General features: G+C 35.0%; 2 protein-coding genes across 10 annotated transcripts in view; one reads left to right on the top strand and one right to left on the bottom strand.

Annotated features, from left to right (window-relative positions):
• LOC136835035 (T-complex protein 1 subunit gamma-like) overlaps positions 1-20755 on the bottom strand; it is a 772440-nt gene that overhangs the window by 181798 nt on the left and 569887 nt on the right. The gene's annotated exons all lie outside the window — the stretch shown is intronic.
• vari (MAGUK p55 subfamily member vari) overlaps positions 1-20755 on the top strand; it is a 197224-nt gene that overhangs the window by 47864 nt on the left and 128605 nt on the right. For 2 of the 8 annotated variants that reach the window (XM_067098090.1, XM_067098054.1), the window contains exon 1: positions 14031-14079. The exons of 5 other annotated variants lie outside the window; for them this stretch is intronic. Coding sequence is in view for 1 of the 3 variants with exons in the window: in XM_067098044.1 (XP_066954145.1) it covers positions 13974-14079 (106 nt within the window). In the remaining 2 variants the exon portion in view is untranslated. Of the gene's footprint in view, positions 1-13958; positions 14080-20755 lie in introns of those variants that run through there. One more of the 8 variants, XM_067098044.1, reaches the window with a different exon arrangement.

Below are 20755 nucleotides of genomic sequence, written 5' to 3'. Positions count from 1 at the left end.
TATATATATATATAGGAGTGAAAACATGTATAGGGAACACCCACACATACACACACACACATTCTATATATATAATATATATATATATATATATATATATATATATATATATATATAATATATATATATATAATGTGTGTGTGTGTGTGTATGTATGTATGTATATATATGTATATAAATGCATGTACAGTATAGGGAATCTGGCTGACAATTGTATGCTAGACTTCGAAAAGTTCAAGTGATATCAAAAGTTCCAGAGGGAGAATGTGCAAGATCATTTCTCCTAAACAAAGAATGAAGGTCGGCGTGGCGTTTAAAATAATGGGAAATTACATGACAGTGTCATCTTTCAACTCCTTGCTAAACCAAGAACGGACCCAATCATTCCCTAATGGTTTTCTCATATACAGATACTTGTGAACTGTACAGATTTTCTGCACTAAAATGATAGAAGGCAGGATGTTGGTAGAATGGTGAGTGACAGAGTAATATTAAAACCAAGATCCAATAAGACTAGATTTTTAAAAACAGAAAAAGCTATCGCATCATCATACTAGAAGAGAAGGAGAAACAAGGTTTGATTGATTTTTGTTTAAAGAAACTTTTGACAAAAGAAAAGAAGGCAATGTTAGAATGAGATCAAATTTAAAGAGCACACTTTTTTCTTTACAAATGCTGTCTGAACCCCAAGGACTTTAGTTTTAAAACGAATTGATGTCCATGTAAATCTGATGGCTTGAAAACTTGGAGTTCGGCAAGTTTTCTAAGTATACCCTATGCTCTTTCTTTTGCAAGAATAGCCAGAAAACAAACATATGTAACTCAAAACTTGGAGTGTGGAAGATAGATATCCTTCCTTTCAGCCAACACTTTAGTAATATAGGTTACCATTAAGCTGAGGTTTGTGAGCTGAAATAGTACTCTCTCCCTGAAAAATATAAATTAAAAGTATACTGTCATCACATGAAGCTATGGACATCGATTGGAAGACGAAATTGGTGGAGAAAGCACAAACGTAACGGAACAGAGAGAGAGAGAGAGAGAGAGAGAGAGAGAGAGAGAGAGAGAGAGAGAGAGAGAGAGAGAGAGAGAGAGAGAGAGAGAGAAAACTGGTGGATCCCAGGATTAGATGATATACAGTAAAGGCCAAGAATATTAGCTGCCTCCCATGTCAGTTCGGGATTTGTGCAAGATGTTTTATGACCTGAGTTTCATGATCAGTCCTGAAAATTCCGCCACTCAGTACTGAATTCACTAAATACCAGGAAAGTCAGAGTGTTTATATAGATTGCAGTGACTCATAGCAAGAAGTTAAATATTAAAAAAATCACATATATTTATAATTTACGAAAGTTATTGGGACAGCAATCGGAACGAGGACAAAGTATTTGTAGGCATAGATTTTACGGTTCTACTTTGATCCGTTTTATGGCAGGCGTCTTTATGTTGACTGGTATCCGCTTACCTATACAAAAGAATTTGAACGCAAAAGATTGAAGTGAGAGATGCAAAAAGAATCAGTAGAAGTATTTCTTGATATTTTGATTTTAGAGATGAGAGGGATAGTGATTACATGTGTGTGCACACCATATTTTTCCGTAATAACCAATTTCCGATAGAGGGTATAGCATCAGATATTATCCTTCCATTTCTGTATAATGTATGTTCAGAAAACTGGATGCTGTAAGTACTTGAGACCCAGCTTTTTCCTGCGCCCCGCACTGTTAAGTCATGACGCTATTAACTGACCAGAGGGTGATAAATACACCAGTATGTCTCGTATTTGTGTCTGTGTGAATTCCCCTCGGGTAAGTGGACAGTGTCATGGACTGGACAACGTACGTTCCAGGCACCTGGGATTACGCTTCCTGTGGGGATCAAAAACGCACATAGTGTAGAGCAGAAAGGCTATCACTACGTGCAATGTCCGCTGGGGGAACTTGACTGTTATAGAAAAAATGTGAATGGTGACTTATATCACTCAGTTCTACTTGCATTGTGATACTGGATGTATAAATAGGCAATTTAAATATATACATTTCATTACTGGTTATAAAAGGGGCTTTTATTCTTGTTGGTAAACAATTATGCAGGCAATGAAAATAAGGAAAACTGGGTTAAAGACTGACACAATTTAGATAATACTTTACTCTCCAAATGAATCAGATTGGATTAAGATTTTACGATGCACAAAAAGTTTTTGTTGTGCATACAAGAACCTGCTCGAAGCAGCAAATTTTAGGGAAGTAAATCGGGAAACTTGTGTCACGCTGAAAAAGAGACTTCAAGGGAAATGAATCAAGAGACATATGATTAAGCCTACATCGCAGACATTTACATTCACAACGAATGGTCTTAGAATGTAACACGCGTTATGCATTTTTAGGCTTGCATAAGCAGTTATCTTTGCAAACGATAACATTCTCGCTTACTTATCTTCATTCATGGATGGGTTTGGGCATTATAAAAAAGGATGGCTTTCAATGACCGTGTACATGGGATGAGGACAAAAGGATATACATATAAATATACATATATATATATATATTTATATATACAGTATATATGTATATTTATATATATATGCATATATGTATATATGTATGTATATATATACTGTATATATATATATATATATATATATATATATAATATATATATATATATATAAATATATATAAAACAGTAAGTGCTGAATCGTTAATGAACTCCTTGGCAGAAAACTACGAGAACATCAACCGTTTCAAAGATTTGGCACTAGAATTTCATATATATTTTTTTTAATTCTATAAGCCTTAGTGAAACTTGAGAACGCATCGAGCGAAACTCAATATTCATAGAGCTTTATTCTCTCTCTCTCTCTCTCTCTCTCTCTCTCTCTCTCTCTCTCTCGTGTAGGCATTCAATCACTGATCGATACTAAACTGCAAGTCGAGTGATTATTCCACCATAGGGGAGAGTGCTCGTGACCTACTCTCCCGCACCCTTGAGGTTCTTCAGATGAAAGTGAACACCCAGTTGCCTTTATTCGTGCGGCCTTTAAGTGATTCCGGGGATGGGGTGCGGTAGGTAGAGGTTCGATCTAAAGGGCGTGCTTGATGAGCTAACCTCTACCTCGTAGTCGTGGCGGGTGGCCTGACGGTGACTGTTGCCATAGGTAGAAAACAGTAAATAATTCTAATTTTTATTTTGAATCCGTTTCAAGGATTCTTAGGGAGTTTCCTGTACTAGAATATTCAAAATGAATTATTTTTACTAACGTTATGGCTCCTCTCTGTACGATCTAGGTTGATGCCAAACTCACATGTTGAAACGCACTCTAATTCAAACATGTATGCATATTAAAAATGCTCAGATTCAACGACTTATATAATGTGAAAAACAATATACATTAAGAAATTGTAATTTCAGGTATATTTCAGCTACAGTAGTTTTATAGAAATAAATACAATCTGGAAGTCATACCATGAAGCTCTCTTTATCTCATTATTTCTATCATTATAAGACGCCCGTTACTAAAACTAACAAAATTAATCCACTGGTATGACGTCATTGGCGAATAAATCAGTATTTGCTCTGTGAAAATAAAAATATATTCTAATCGTGAGAATTGGGTCTGATGGGATAACGCTCATGCCATTTTATTGAAGTGTAACACAAAAGTAACATGCATACCATTATTACTGAAATTAGCGGCGGATAATGGCCGATAATTAACGCGTATAATGATGTGAGATAGTCTAAGTGCACGAGACCCTTACTATAGTTAATTCCTAATGAAGCCTTGCAGAGTGATTTGGAAAACTCGGGAACACTTCGTGCTAAATATAGGAGGATAGTTAGGCTAACGAGATTCCATTTAGCTTCTTTCACGTTCAGGTTTATTTTTAGATCTTGGCGGCCATTCGGAACACAAACTGTTTCGTTTATCTCCCAGTATTGAAGATTTTATCGTGTATTTTCGTAACTGTGAGGCTCCTCCGTTCAGAGGAAATTCCTCTCGACGATGGGCAGAAGCATCTTGTATGTGTGTAACATATTAGTGTGCTTGTCCCTCAAAGGTTAAATTCATTCACATAAAAATTTTGTGTTGCACAGTAGCCGAGATAATATAATAAAAACTGAAACCAAAATACATAAAATTACCTTAGCTACTATACTGTGTACATTTTCATTATATCAAAAGCATCTGAAGGAGCACTAAAGAAAAGTAGTCACGCGTACGCCTACGGATCAATTGACGTCATTCAAATGTCTACTCTAGCAGCTCGGGGGTCTAGCGTGGGAGTACCGCTTCAACATATCTCCCTTATAGGATATTTTACACTCTATATCTGTATGTATATACACATGTATATATATATATACATACATACATACATACATACATATATATATATATATATATATATATATATATATATATATATATATATATTTACATAAATGATATGCAAACGTGCCTATATATCTATAACACACACACACATATATAAATATATATAAATGTATATATGAATATATACATATATACACACACACATATATATATATATATATATATATATATATATATATATATATATATATATATATATATATATATATATATATATATTGTTACGTGGGTCCTTCGGCTGATGAGTTTAATTATTAATTACTGTGATTCATATAGCCTTGCTTTACCTAAGATACACATAATCCTATCAATTAAGGCTAGAGGTTACCAAAAAAAGGCAGAAAATTAACTTAATTAGATTTGGTGACCAGTTGAAACTAGGTCATTGAGTATATTGATTTATCCTGAACACATGAATTAAATAAACCACATCACTCAACCATCTAGTTCAACAAAAAAGTGAATGAAATAAAAAATCTTACAGGAGCTAATAACAGCTCGAACTTCGTCCCACTTCCGACATACGATATTTCAACATACGTTAGGGGATAACACAACAGCTGAGAAAACTCTTGTGACACTCTTATAAGCAATTCTAAGCACTAGACTCAAGTATATTGTTGCTAGTCCTTCTCCAAACGAGACTGTGACCAGGTTCCAAGGCGTGCCCGATTCTGGAAGAGATGTATCCAGATAACACTTGGGTTCCAGGACCTCTTACTTATCATTAATTGACTGCAAGGGGTGTATCCTAAATCAAGGATATTATGTTAACACCATGGAGGACATTTTATGCAATCTCACTAAGCAACACTAATTGTACAGTACTTCATATAATTGACTTCCTAAATGGGATATGGTTTTAATAGGATTTCCTTAGTCAGTGACCGTTAAGAGAGAAACTTGAAACAGAAAATAAGGGGGAGATCTAAAGGGAGGAACGGGGAGTAATTGTCATCTTCAGACTTACCTTAGAGAAGATAATACAGTGATCAATTGCATCAGAAGCCCTGGGTCTGCCCAAAGGCAATTTCCCCGGCTGAGAGAGATAGAGAGGGAGAGACGGTGCTTGTGCTCTCACTCCAACGATGGCCTGACGAGCTGGGTCAAACGTGCGTGGGGGTTTGCTTGGAAGATCCTCCCACTTAATGGTCAGCGGGTAGCCTGAAAAATGACAAAAAACTTGCCAGTACGAAGGTCATCGTAAAGTGAGCTTAAGCATACCCTAACTAAAGGTGGCCCAAGTAAAACCTACCCTGTTGGATAGATCCCTAAACTAAACTTATAATCCATCGACAATGGTTGGCATTTTGAAACACAACAACCAGCTCTCTGGCTTCCCTCCCCCAAACTGCTTTACACAGAGAAAGCTTTTTTGGTGCTTTCTTTTCTTTGTTTTTAGTTATATTTCTACTAAATCAAGGAAGAGAGGTCAAACAGTATAATATTTATAAGAATATATATATATATATACACACACACACACACACACACACATATATATATATATATATATATATATATATATATATATATATATATATATATATATATATATATATATATATATATATATATCCGAGTGATTTTAGGAAAAGTTCGTCGAAATTCACCATCAATATCGTTCTTTATCTGCTAAATGAGCCACCTTTACAAGAAACTTCCGTAAAATCAACATCTAGATATACCTGCGCAGATGGCTCACTGGCAAACTGTTGAAGCACCTACCCTGTTTTCTAGTGCTTCCTGAGTACTAAAGTTTCTCTATTCCAACACGGGGTTTGGTCAACAGTTCCAAAATTTAGAAAGGTACACCCTTCTCACAAGCACATCCTCCTCACTTCATCTATAAAAGATTAAACAGCCATGGAGACATAACATAACCAACTAGTCACTCTCATGATGCATATTGTAACAAAAACTTCGGTTTCATCATGAAAGCTTCATATAACTCTCAAAATATTACTTTCTTCACCATGCATCCATCCTCCGCACCATCCACATTGTCTTTATTAGTTTTATCACAAGATTTTCCAGGTCCATTATGGCACCAACAGCGTTCCCTTTATTCTAAACCTTCATAACGAACAACTGATTTCCATACCATCACTGTCTCAACCTATACAGCTCTTCTCCATATTATTTCTTCTGTTATCTTCATTACTTCCTCAGTGAGAGTCCTACCATATACTTTCTTAAGTGTAATGTTACTGAAGAGTAATGTTATGCCACCATACTTCTCACTATCGCATCTACCTGATTTTACTCTTGGGACCTTGTCCTAATCCAGCTATTATTTACATACCCTGGTCAGTCAATTTGTTGCACAGTCACACTACCCTGAGGCATCTCGCATGTAACTTCATCGGCTTGAGTGAAAATGGATGTGAATGAAAGAGGAGTTAGAAATCTAGGGTAAAGCTGAACAAGTATCAGAAGGATTTAAAACAGATATACAAATTGTTCTTAAGGTAAATAATACAAGATATGAGAATACTTGCAGAAGGCATTGTCTAGGGCACAGACACACGCACACAAAGCATGCATGTACGGTATATATATCAGGTCAAAGTCGATCTCATACCGTAAACCAGCGTTGGAAACCTGATTTGTAGCGTGATTAGCTTATCATGCATTCATGAATATATGTAAATTAACGTATTACGGGCATAACATCAGACTAAATCATGGTGCTGATAATAAGGTTAATGAGAGGCCTGCAAGGTTTACGTAAATGAATTAGCCTGCTTTCAAAGCTAGAAATGTAAATGAGATAGGATATATCCAATAGGCATAGAAGTCCCTGTGAATGAAAGAAAAGAATGCGATTCATGTAGAATTGTCAAAATGAAATTACATAAAAATACAAGAGATTAGAAATTTCAAATAAAAAAAAAGGTGATGAAAAAGTTTAATTAAGTACAAGTATTCACGAACATATTCTTGCTTTGTTTGCGTCTGCTATTGATTTCTTAGACTCGTTACTTCCAAACATAAAAAAGTTGTTGTAGTAGAACACGTAACAATGACGCCAGAGGCCAAAAGAAGATGAATAACTGCCTAGACCAGCAACGCATGTGACAGCTTCTTACATCTTACTTTAGGCGTTTGTGATGAATCGTCAACCGCATTTCCGCCTCTTTGTTTGACTATTAATATTCTAACAGTTTTAGGGTTTTTCATCGCATATTCCACATGATTTTTCTACCGTATTCAGTGGTCATCATCACAGGAATTAAGACTTGTAATGTAACTAAGGGACCTTTCAGTGTCTGTCGCTCCCCTCTATCCACTCCTTAGTACCTTCTACAACATAATAGAAATGTGTGCTAATGTGAGAGCATGTGTGTGTGCGTGCGTGTGTTCGCGCTAGCGTATTTATATATGTGAGAAATGAAAGATATATTTATTCATACGAATGAAAAAAGTTATATATATATATATATATATATATATATATATATATATATATATATATATATATATATATATATATATATATATATATATATATATATATATATATACAGACTGTATACATATATTTCTGTGTGTGTATTTATACGTTTTATATGTATACACACATATATTTATATATGTCGTCACTAATAAGACATTAATATCGGATTTACTTTACCTTGGTAATAGCTTACACCTTAAGAGGATTATTTATGATAAGTTCTCTTACACTGACTTGGATTCAGACATATTCCTTGTGGGGTTGGAAGTAGAATGGCAGTAACCATAACCATTCAGCCATCATGAAAGAGAGCAATTATAATAAATGGCTCCTTTAGGTGTCAGTAATTTCCAAGGGAAAATGAATTCCATATTAACGAGTTATTTGTTGCTTAATATTGAAAGTAATATATGGAAGTGTTATAGGTAAGGTACCGAATTCACCTTATCTTTGGAATAACTTTCATCCAGGGGGTACTATAACTGATAATTCATCTGGCCCGGCCAGGTTTCGAACGTGGGCTTTTGTTGTGATAGTTTAGAATAAAGATGAATTTAGAAACAACAGAGCTAAGATTATTCGTATTTAGAATTTTAGTAACCGAGTTCCTCAGTCAAGTTCACGTGCATGTTGGAAACTAATTCTCTCTTGTTTAGTTTTAATAATAATGTTAATTAATATATTGATGAAATCCTAACAATAAAACACATTGCTATATTAGCTTTATTTCTGAGTAAATAAGAATGAATTAGTCATTTTGATTAATGCCAAACGGAAAACAAAAAACTACTGAGCCTCTCTGTTGTGCTGACTCAAAGGTCAGTACATGAATGCTTTTTCTATCATAGAAACATATCGCCAAGCCGTCTTATCAGCTAAGCCTGCTGCCAAATACCCTTGAACCAGATTCAGTAACGAATAATATATATATATATATATATATATATATATATATATATATATATATATATATATATATATATATATATATATATATACATATAAATACCGGGTGTTTCGAAATTAGAGGCCCCCCCTCCACAGAACAAATGGAAAGTTATGAAGTTTTCTGCTATAGCCTATCTCCAAGTACATTATTTCAAGTTTCTATTAAGCTATTTTTCATTTTATATTTCTTGTATTTTCAGACTGAGTGACGGAGTTAGATACAGCCATGCCTAACGACTTGGAGAAAATCAAATGGATTGACCGAATCTGGACTATAACTTTCAGAGAGGCCAGGGATGCTGGCGCATCCTTCATTTCACGTTCCTGAATAGCTAAATACATTAAAAGAGATGAATCCTTTGTTAAAAGAAACTGGAACAAAAATCCATATGACTGTCATCGCGAAAAGAGTGAAAATCTTGGAAGGCCTGAAGTCCTTTCTCAGGAGTCAAAAGACATCATAGCTGAGGCAGTGGGTAGACCAAGGAAGTCTTTACGTAAATTGGCGCTTGAACTAGAAACAAAAAGGGGAAAGAAGAGAAGTTATAGTGCTGTATATTGTGAGTTGAAAAAATCTGGTATCAAGCCATTTCATGTTATCAGCAAGCCCAACATCACTCGGCAATCCCAACCTTAAAGACTGGGATGAAGCTGACTTTCTCCATGTTGCCGCATCAGATGAATTCTTCATTTACACAGGCAGGAAGCCAAATCATAAAAATGACATCACTTGGGCTGCAAAGTTGGATGATATCAGCGATGACATGCGCTATCGCCAAGTTGTGAAATTTCCTGAATGTTTGGGAATTTTTCCCTGTTTCACAGCCAAACGCTTAATGTGGATCATCACAGAAAAAGGACAGTCATGGAATGGCGAATACTTCAGAGAAACTGTGCTTACTGGTAGAGTATTTCCTTTCCTCAAAGATCCTGAAAATGTGTTATCTGTTGAAGAAGTCACATTTTTGCACGATAAGGCACCATGTTTCAAGGCTCTTCAGACACAGGAACTGCTTCGAGACAGTGGTATCGATTTCTTCTCGTCAAGTGAATTTTCAGGTAGTTCCCCTGACCTTAATGTGTGTGAAAACATTGGCAGTATCCTAAAGGATTGTGCTGAAGCGCACACAGTGAACTATGATGGTATACCAAGCCTCGACGACCTGCGAAGAGAGGTGACTGAAGTGCTCAGGGAAATAGAGTTTGAGTCTCAACTTTTTTGCGATTTGCTGAAATCATACCCTCAAGAATGCAGGCTGTGGTACAGGCAGATGGAGGCCACACAAAATATTAAATACTCAGAGAGAAACTTAAATAAATACCTGTTCTTAATTACTTTTGTTTTTGTCCATATCAGTATCAGAGTATGCTGTAGAGTGGGGGGAGCCTCTAATATCGAAACATCCTGTATGTATATATATATATATATATATATATATATATATATATATATATATATATATATATATATATATATATATATATATATAATAATGTATATATAGATATATATGTATATAATCATATATTATAATCACACATTTAAAATATATATATATATATATATATATATATATATATATATATATATATATATATATATATATATATATATATATATATATATACATATATACACAATCGTCTCAAACCGTCTCGTAACACTCGTCAGACCAATACCTCCCATACTTCCTCTCATTGTTCGGTATGGTGATGACTTCGTGCTCTCAACCGACGGGCTTTGGAATTCTCTTCCTACTTTTTATTTCGTATAACATTTATGGCCTTCCATCTTTGAGGGGCACTTCTGTCACTTCGAAAAGCTAGATAAACAGATTATCTTCAATTTCGTCCAGTGAGAGCTGGCTTAAGGTAAGACAGAGAAAATATTTTAGAGATTATGAGTAATGAAAATGGCAAGAAGTTCGAAAGAAGTGGAAACAAAGTGGGGGCAGTTATGCCAATTACTGCCTTTCGAGTGATGATCTTTTTACAGCATCTGCTGCACTAAAAGTGATGCTGAATTAATAAGAAACAAACAAGCTTAGGAACTAATTAGGTGTGCATTATAGACGCCAGAAGTTCAATGATAGTATTCAACGGAAATACTTTCGCCTAAAAAGAAGTTTATTGTTCCTTCAATGTCAGTTAGTTATAAATGATTTGTTTAACAAGAGTTCAGAGGTCTGGTTAAACAAATCATTTATAACTAACTAACCTTCAATGTCAAACGGAGTGATTTTCCCCGGTGAGCTGAAAATAAAAATTAGGCCAAAGGCCAAGCACTGGGACCTATGCGGTCTTTCAGCGCTAAAACGGAAATTGGCAGTAAAGGTTTGAAAAGGGTAACAGGAGGAAAACCTCGCAGTTACACTATGAATCAACTGTTAGGAGAGGGTGGAAAGTAAGATGGAAGGAAGAGAATATGAAAGGAGGTACAGTCAAAGGAACGAAAGCGGTTGCAGCTAGGAGCCGAAGGCACGCTGCAAAGAACTTAAGCAATGCCTACAGTGCACTGCATGAGGTACACTGACGGCACTAACCCCCTACGAGGTTCGCCTGTGGGTAGACGGAATCAACCACTTATGGACAAAACCGGTTTCGTACTGTGCTACGAAAGACGCAGTAGAAATATGATAGAACACACACACACACACACACACACACACAGAGAGAGAGAGAGAGAGAGAGAGAGAGAGAGAGAGAGACTACTTAGAAAATAATAATTATTTTTTCTATTGTTTATTTAATATATCTTCCTAAAGTGAATAAACTTTCCAGTCTGTTTAAACGCATATTACTAAAGCACAAAACTATGAATTCTTACTTCCTTTTCCTTAGCATACAGACATCTCCAATAATCCAAACAAAAACCATACCTTTTCATGATGCGTCCCCATCCGAGTAGAGACACTGCACCAGTCCTAATAACGCTTATTAAATTCATGGAAGTACTCAAAGAAAGAAAGAAAGGAAGAAAATAAAGCGATTTCCCACATTTGTCCCGGACCGCTGAACCAGCCGCATTAGTTTCATCCCGGTCTTTGTAACTCATCAGCGCCATCTCTTTATCCCCTCAGAAACGGATGAGCAACTCACTGTTCTTGGTGAGACTGTTGATGTTATCTTCAGCCACTCACTCAACGGCAGAATGGATGTCTTGGCACAGAGTTTGCATATGGAAAGGGGTTTTTGTGAACGCCCTGGGTGTTGGTGACAGTAGCTAGACGAACGGCATTAGATACTTTCATGCAAATGAACGAGGGAGAGAGAGAGAGAGAGAGAGAGAGAGAGAGAGAGAGAGAGAGAGAGAAGCGACCCCTATGTTATTAATTTTTTCAAATACAATGATCTCTTAAAACAAAGGATAAAGACTGTGTATTAAACGATTGCTTGTATGATAACCTAGCAATCTTCGTTTACTAATACACTTTTCATGACAAGTAGCGATATGCACTTACACAAAACCACCGTCTCTCCAGCCTCTCTAAGGATTTAATTTTATCGTCTCTACTCACACTAAGGCGGCAGTGTTTGATATATTACCGGGTTGTTTATGTAAATTATTGCAGTAACAGTGTTACATATCATTACTTACAAGCCTGCTGTTGACAAGTAGTATTATGGTCATTCACAATAGAGGACATACGCTGCTTTGTGAATAGGTTTCTTGAAAGCTTAACGAATCAATATTTACTTATCTATCTGTTCATTTTCTGGTGAAGAACGGATCAGCTCTTTCATTATAAGAGAATTTTATGTTAATGGAATTCTTTCTTTGAAATATGACGTCCACTTCTATTAAATTTTAAATGACTCAAGAAACAACTAGGAAGACAGAGAACGACACGTTCTTGAAGTGAATGTTATGAAGGACTGGACGTTTTGGTTGATCCTGGAGGTAGCGACTTCTGTGCAGTATTTGGGGTTCTATTTATTATTATTATTACTATGGCTATTATTGTTATTATTATTAGCTATTTCCCCTTACGGAAGTCTGTTTTGCTCTCACACAGAAAGAGTAATTCTATCCAAGCTTTCTCTATGTGGAGGACTCAAGTAAGTGAACTTTGATTCAAAAGGCCACAGCGTTCTCGATCTGGCAAGGAACCGATATTGTTATTACCAATGCTTTTTTTTTTTTACTTTTAGTTTATCGTTTTACTGGATGCTTAAAACCATGTTAAGAAGGAAAAGCTAAACTTTTATTGTGTATTATTCATGTTGTAAAGCCTCCTTGAGTTACTTCTGGTGTTCTCTACTTCTCGTCTTCTCAGTCTTGGTCTTCCAGGTAATGAAGCCTTCCACCTTCACCCTTGATGTAGACTACCAAACATCCATCGGATTTTACAGCGCTTCCCCTCGAGCACCAGCTAACGCTACTGTTTCATCATTCATTAAAATCACATTTCACACTTCAAAATGTCTTACCACAAATTCCTTCAACCCCAATATGCCATTATACCAAGCTTATTCTTGTGAGATACCAAGAAGACACTCCCTTATCCTCTTTATCTTATCGATTATCTTTACTCCGACAGCATTTAATGCCAAACAAACAATTTGCTTTTAACAAAATTTTTTTTATTTAATATAATTTACCTCTTTATGTCGTCAATATATACTAGAATTTTGCAACCCTCCGTTTTCTTAGCAAGTATTCAGCCATGATGTAAATTTGAAAAAGTCACTTGCTTATAAGTGACAAAACCTCATGCTTTATATAAACATACACTATATATATATACGGTATATACAGTATATATTAGTTATGAGTAATTAGAGAGGTTCCAGAGACATTCCAGAAAATGTTCGAGTCGCCGACAACAACGACAGGACCTTGCAACAAAAGAGTGTCAACTATTACTTGTTATGTCCTTTTCTTAATGTCAAAATTCTTGTAAACCATCTCAAAAGCGGGTCCTGGTTGGCTGTAGATCGCGCCTCCCCAGTACATCGCAAGTCGCTCGCCAACAATAGCTGAATTCTCACGTATTTGGGATTTTTATCTTTTGGTAATAAGCAGTGGTTTAATCACAATAAGTTCTGCTATCAATAAAATGTTGTTTTTAAGGTCTTCGATTGCATTACCTAGGTTGTAAATGAACTAACAATAAATAAAAAGAAGCGTGGGCAGCGTCCCGAAAAACGTGAGAGTTAGTCAAGATGAATCCCGGCCTGGAACTCGGCATGGTCTCAACTCGCGAGTATACATTTCAGTTTCAAATAAACAGTCTTACGGTGTGCAAGCCTCTGTTGAGAGTCTTCCAAGGTAGACTACTTGACTTGGTGAAATTGTGTTAATATGAAATGAGATATCACAAAGTGTTAGTGAACAAATGAAGAGAGAATGATATGTCATGTGAATAGGTTGTCTGCAAGTTGTAAATATTTGCACATGGCAACAAGAAAAGACTTCTTCTATGTTACGTTTAAAGAACATAATATTTTTCAAGAAACTCACTAGTCAAAAGAATAATAAAAACATATAATTTAGTGAATATTATTTGACGAAATGCTTTTTAAATATACCTTGTTATGCGCTTAAGTGTTTCAAAAGTGCTACACTGTTTCATTTATAAATTCAACATATGTTACATGGAAATTATTGCAAATCCATTACTTATCTCCTTACACGAGAATATAGGTAGATGAGTAGCGTAGAGTATAAGCCAGCCTCAAAAATCAATACACCTCACCAGCCGGGAATAGCGAGAAACATCACAAATAGAGAGAGAGAGAGAGAGAGAGAGAGAGAGAGAGAGAGAGAGAGAGAGAGAGATGGAAGAGGAACGAGAATTTGTGCATGGATGTGGCAAGTATGGGTACACATGCATGTTCTTTGTGTTTTGTATGTACACACACACACACACACACACACACACACACACACACACACACACACACACACACACATATATATATATATATATATATATATATATATATATATATATATATATATATATATATATACTGTATATATACATATCTCAGTGAAAAATAAAAGACCCAAAATAAGAACACGAGAAAGGCTTTCGGAGTGAGAAAAAATAACATTTAAAGGAAAGTAGACGGTAATGTCGGAACCTTTTGAAAAGATTTACACTGACTCTTATAGGAAGAAGAGATACTGAGAGAGAAAGAGAGAGAGATTCTCTCTCACCCCAGAGAACTCATTTGTAGCCTAGACATCGGCTAGACTTTGGGGGTCCTTCTCGCCCCTTTCCTGGCCCAGGCACGGGGAATTACGGCAAAACAAATAATTGGGGTGGTGGTCGACTGCTCCCAGATGTTTAATTTTATTTATTTATTCCCAAAATGATTTATTTAATGTTCTGGATAAATAAACAACTGTATATGTTAGCCTACTTATTCATTTATTTTCATATGTATTTATTTTTAAATTTCTTGGAACAATATAGCCAAGTTCTATTTCTAACATCTCTAAAGACAATGGTTTACCGGATTTTAATGTTTTTCTTATAGATTTCATCTCGAAAACTTGTAATTTTTCGATTTCTTTCTAATACTAAATATACGTCAGGCCGCTGAAAACGATAATTATGCTTATTATATATTCAAGACGTATCGTTTGAACACCATACTTCAAACGTTAATTCGTGGGCGTTGACCTTAGCAACGTTTTCGATACACAGCAACACCAGGGGAGGGTCACCGATTGGAGAGGAGGGTTCGAGGGAGTATAACGCACATTTATAGCTTATATATTTTTGCAAATAAATAACCTCACATGCATACACTTGTATATATACACCGACTGGTTGTATGCATGTGTAACCATAAACATATTAACAATCATTTTCACTTCCTTCCACTTTCCTTTGTTTCCATTTATCCGCACAAAAGTTCGTTCATACACACACATATACATATACATATATATACGTATGTATACACTATATATATACATATATATATATATATATATGTATGTATATATATATATATATATATATATATATATATATATATATATATATATATATATATATATATATATATATATATATATACTATAATCAGAGAAACAACATATACAGACTTTAGCAATCGACCTTTACGTTTGACTGACTTTTAATGTGTTGTTCGTAAGAATTGGCAGTGAAGTTTATTTTTGATTTTACGTGCAGCCGTCATTAGAGATGAACTTAACATTTAAAAAATTGTGTATCATCAAGATGTAAAATACTGTGTATCATCATCATGAAAGAAATATCGTATGATGAGTGAAGGAATATAAATCAAAAGAATAAAGCCTTGAAAGAGTTTTCATTGAGCTAGATCAAAAACATTTGGGGATGAGATCCAGGTTAGGATGATGCTACCTTGTGGACTTCACGGTTAACCAGTACGCAAGAAGGGTAGTGGAAGAACTAGTTTATTATGCCTTTAATCCGCAACATCGAATCCTTTTAACGTGACTTTTATCTTCCGCTTGGGAAAAGTTCTGTTGCTAAATGTTGTTTGATGGTGATCCAGTTTTCTCCCGTATACACCAAAGTGTTTTCACAAATGCTATAAGATGGGACACTGAAGGATCTGGGTTGTATGATTTTGCTGAAAAATGATCGAAGGGCAATTATATGCAGGGGGAAATACAAACGCACACACTCATATGTATACATACATACAAACAAACACACACACACACACACACACACACACATATATATATATATATATATATATAATAAATGCGTGTGTTTACGTCTGCGTGTATGACTATTCACAAGTATATGCTTCTGTAATTACCGTGGATGTACATATGTGTTTTTACAAAAGGCCCACGTCAGGTTATTTCATGGATTTCTAAAATGGAATTGCAACCTCGTGCATGTAAATTTATAATTCTCATAAACAGGAGAGGCTTTGTAATGTTTGGTTATACATAATGTTATTCAACAGCGAAAGCCAGTGTTATAAAAAGTGACTCGGTGTTACTAAGATGAAATTTTATAAGTCAGATCGTACGGAATACCTTATGCATTCTTTTATTTGGCATACCACGAAATCAAAAGTCAGTTTCAGAACTATTCAGTGAATCGTTTGGTGCACTTCTTAACACTCAGTTACTTTGAATGTTTCAGCCAGCTCAAGAATTGTAACTTTGAAAATGTGATGATGAAATAACGTTTTCATATTGCATTACAGTTGTCCATCGAAAGTGTTCAGATTTCAATTTCATTGTAATTTTATTTTAGCATTTTTGAACAACCAGCTAAAATTAAAGGGTTACATGCATTTTAGGAATGAAATTAGGGTTTTGTGGATCGCCAAATGCTGCTTTATCGTACTTCCAAGTAAAAAGAAATAAAAGGAAGGAAAGATTACGTAATAAAAAAAAGGCTAGAGTAGTCAAATTATTGCGAGCTTAGTTGTATATCAGATATTTTGTTGCGTCCTACTTATAAAATTTTCGGTATGATCATTGTTGCCGATCACACTGTATATATTGGTAGAATCTAAAAATTCAAATCCATTTAAAATTTCTTGATTAGTCTATTACTGCTAGGGTCTGACTCGTGGTATGCTTTCCGCCACTGCTGTGAGGGCAAATCTTGGTAAACATTGACAAGCAATGATATCATTTTCAAGTTTTGAGGCAGAAAGTGTGTCTTTTAATTGATTACATTCCTTATACGCCATAATTCGGTTTTCATCTAAGGACAGCTATAATCTGTTATTTATACTCAGACATATTTTAAATTGATAATGAAGAGCCTAAAGATACACACCTCATACTTTCTAGACATTTTTTAAATTGATAATGAAGAGCCTAAAGATACACAACCTCATACTTTCTAAACAGTTTTTAAATTGATAATGAAGAGCCTAAGATGCATAACCTCATACTTTCTAGACAATTTTTAAATTGATAATGAAGAGCCTAAAGATACACACCTCATACTTTCTAGACATTTTTAAAATTGATAATGAAGAGCCTAAAGATACACAACCTCATACTTTCTAGACATTTTTTAAACTGATAATGAAGAGCCTAAGATGCATAACCTCATACTTTCTAGACAATTTTTAAATTGATAATGAAGAGCCTGAAGATACAAAACCTCATACTTTCTAAACAGTTTTTAAACTGATAATGAAGAGCCTAAAGATACACAACCTCATACTTTCTAAACAGTTTTTAAATTGATAATGAAGAGGCTAAGATGCATAACCTCATACTTTCTAGACAATTTTTAAATTGATAATGAAGAGCCTGAAGATACACAACCTCAAACTTTCTAAACAGTTTTTAAATTGATAATGAAGAGCCTAAAGATACACAACCTCATACTTTCTAAACAGTTTTCAAATTGATAATGAAGAGCCTAAGATGCATAACCTCATACTTTCTAGACAATTTTTAAATTGATAATGAAGAGCCTGAAGATACACAACCTCAAACTTTCTAAACAGTTTTTAAATTGATAATGAAGAGCCTAAAGATACACAACCTCATACTTTCTAAACAGTTTTTAAATTGATAATGAAGAGCCTAAGATGCATAACCTCCTACTTTCTAGACAATTTTTAAATTGATAATGAAGAGCCTGAAGATACACAACCTCATACTTTCTAAACCGTTTTTAAATTGATAATGAAGAGCCTAAAGATACTCAACCTCGTAATTTCTAAACAGTTTTTAAATTGATAATGAAGAGCGTAAAGATACACAACCTCATACTTTCTCAGTTCATTTACTCATTTCTGTTGTGAGTCATATTGAGAACTGAACATTTCCACCTTTCGTATCATGTTGACCGCATGGCAGAGTTGCCTGGATGGATTGTGTGTTTAGAGGGAGCGAGGCAAACATAATTCCCCTTCGCCCTTCCCACCCACTGATTTCCTTTTAAATGTTCCTTAAGCTAATGGCCTTTCTGTACCCTTGTATAGTTCTCTAATGTGCTTTCATTTCCCTCCCGTCTTCTGTCGTTTCTGTCTTGTCACGGATTTTGTTCTTAATATGTGGTTTACCCTTAAACGACAGGAATGAAGTGAATAAAGACGTGCAAACTAGTAAAAAAATAATTGCATAATACTTAATTTGTTCAGTATTATGAGAATTTTCCATGTGTGATGAATATCACTGTTTATTTTTTTTGTTTTGTTTCGTTTACAAATAGCTTTCGTATTATACTAAAGATTGTGAAAATTTTAGTTTAAGTTTTTCCTGATTCTTACAACGTTCTGCCTCCAAGGGGTTGGTCTGTTGCTTATTTCAATTATCGATTTCATTCTTATTCTCTATCTTGATTTTTTAATTTTCAAGTTACGTTCGATGCCAATATCTCTACCTTTTCGGTCAGCTTTCCCAGAAGTAGCATTTTATTATTATTACTAAGCGTTGTTTTGCTGAATAACAAAAAGCAGCCTGCGTCTGCTATTTATGAACTACAGAAAAAAAAAAAAAAAAAAAAAGCTGAAATTAGTGGCCGAAGTCTAATATATGTATTGTGCGCTTGATACCGCAAAGTAGTGTTGACATCCCTCTTGAGGCCTCCGTCATGATTGCATTACTTTTGTTGCCGATTGTGTTATATTTATCGTGGTGTCGACTTTCACTCATTCTTTGTTGACTAAATCATAGTGTGTTGGGTTTGTTCTGAGCATTAATTTCCATCTTGTTTTTGCTCTGATTGCCCAGTTTTTTCCTTCTCGTGGCTAATGGATATTAACTTACGTAAAGTCTGTTCGGTGTTTTTTATTTTGCCGATATTCATTCATTTAATGCTCTCTCCTATTTAGATTAAAAAAAAAACAAAAAAACAGGACCTCCAGAAGAAAAATATAGAAAGCATGTTTTTTCATCTTCCCCTACGTCGTTTGTATCACCCATATTTCCTGCACCTCCGGGGCGTTCCCGACTGCTTTTTTTTTTTTTATTTATCGCGTTAACGTTTTTACCACAGAAAAATAAAAGCCTTTTAGTGGTGCAGGTTCTCGAAAACTTATAAAGAGCAAATGCAGCATAAAAACCTACTGGTAAATCGTCCTAAACGTTCATTCCATAAGAGGTCAAGAATTAATTTTCTTTGGACATAGATTCGGTTATTAGCTACAACCGTGTTCCAGTGATTTCAGTCACTCAGTTATTAGTAGGATGGGTTGAATTACTTAGTCACGACTATACAGTAAAGGATACCTGGCACTTCAGGCTATCAGCATCATTTGTGAATGTTTATCTCTGGTCCGATATATTATAAACCAAAATGTTCCGTTAGAAATTATTTGAAAAACAATAGATTTCCAATAAGTGCTGAGAATCATCGAGAGGAAATATTACATAATTAAAATATAAGACAAGGGTGAAAATGGGAAACAAAGATACTAGCAAAAAGTTCATTCTAGGGCCACGAAAGAATGTGCAAGACGAATCATCACCAAGATATGCTTGTACAATTAAATCAGAATTCAGGATGGTGCTACATTGTCAGTAACCTGGGACTGCTTCTCTCTCTCTCTCTCTCTCTCTCTCTCTCTCTCTCTCTCTCTCTCTCTCTCAAGTGCAGATGTGATGTGGGCAATGTCATGTTTTTTCATGGCATTTTGGATCTTTACTATGAAAATGCACCACAAACTTCTGAATTCCTCTCTAGCAAGTGAAACCTCAAAGCTCAAGGTTCAATTGGTCTTTTGCAGTATATTGCTGTTATGGCTGCATCTTCTAAGGTCTTGGAGAGCTGCAACATTCTTGACTTTAAATAACCAAGATTCTTGTATAATTGTCACGAAATTTCTTAGACCATGAAAGCGTTACAGTTTTATATTTTCTTGTTTACTTTTTTTATTATAAAATCCAGCGAATCCCATATGGAACACTAATCTTTCTCGAAAAGTCTTATAATGACATTCTTGTTATTCTGTCTTCTGAAAATTCTTTTATGGCCATTTAATAAAGGATGAGTCAATTTAAAAAT

Source organism: Macrobrachium rosenbergii, chromosome 4 (genome assembly GCF_040412425.1).
Source record: "Macrobrachium rosenbergii isolate ZJJX-2024 chromosome 4, ASM4041242v1, whole genome shotgun sequence".
In the NCBI taxonomy this organism is placed as follows: Eukaryota; Metazoa; Arthropoda; class Malacostraca; order Decapoda; family Palaemonidae; genus Macrobrachium; species Macrobrachium rosenbergii.
Note: the sequence above shows the minus strand (reverse complement) of the source record. Positions and strands in the feature narration are given on the sequence as shown.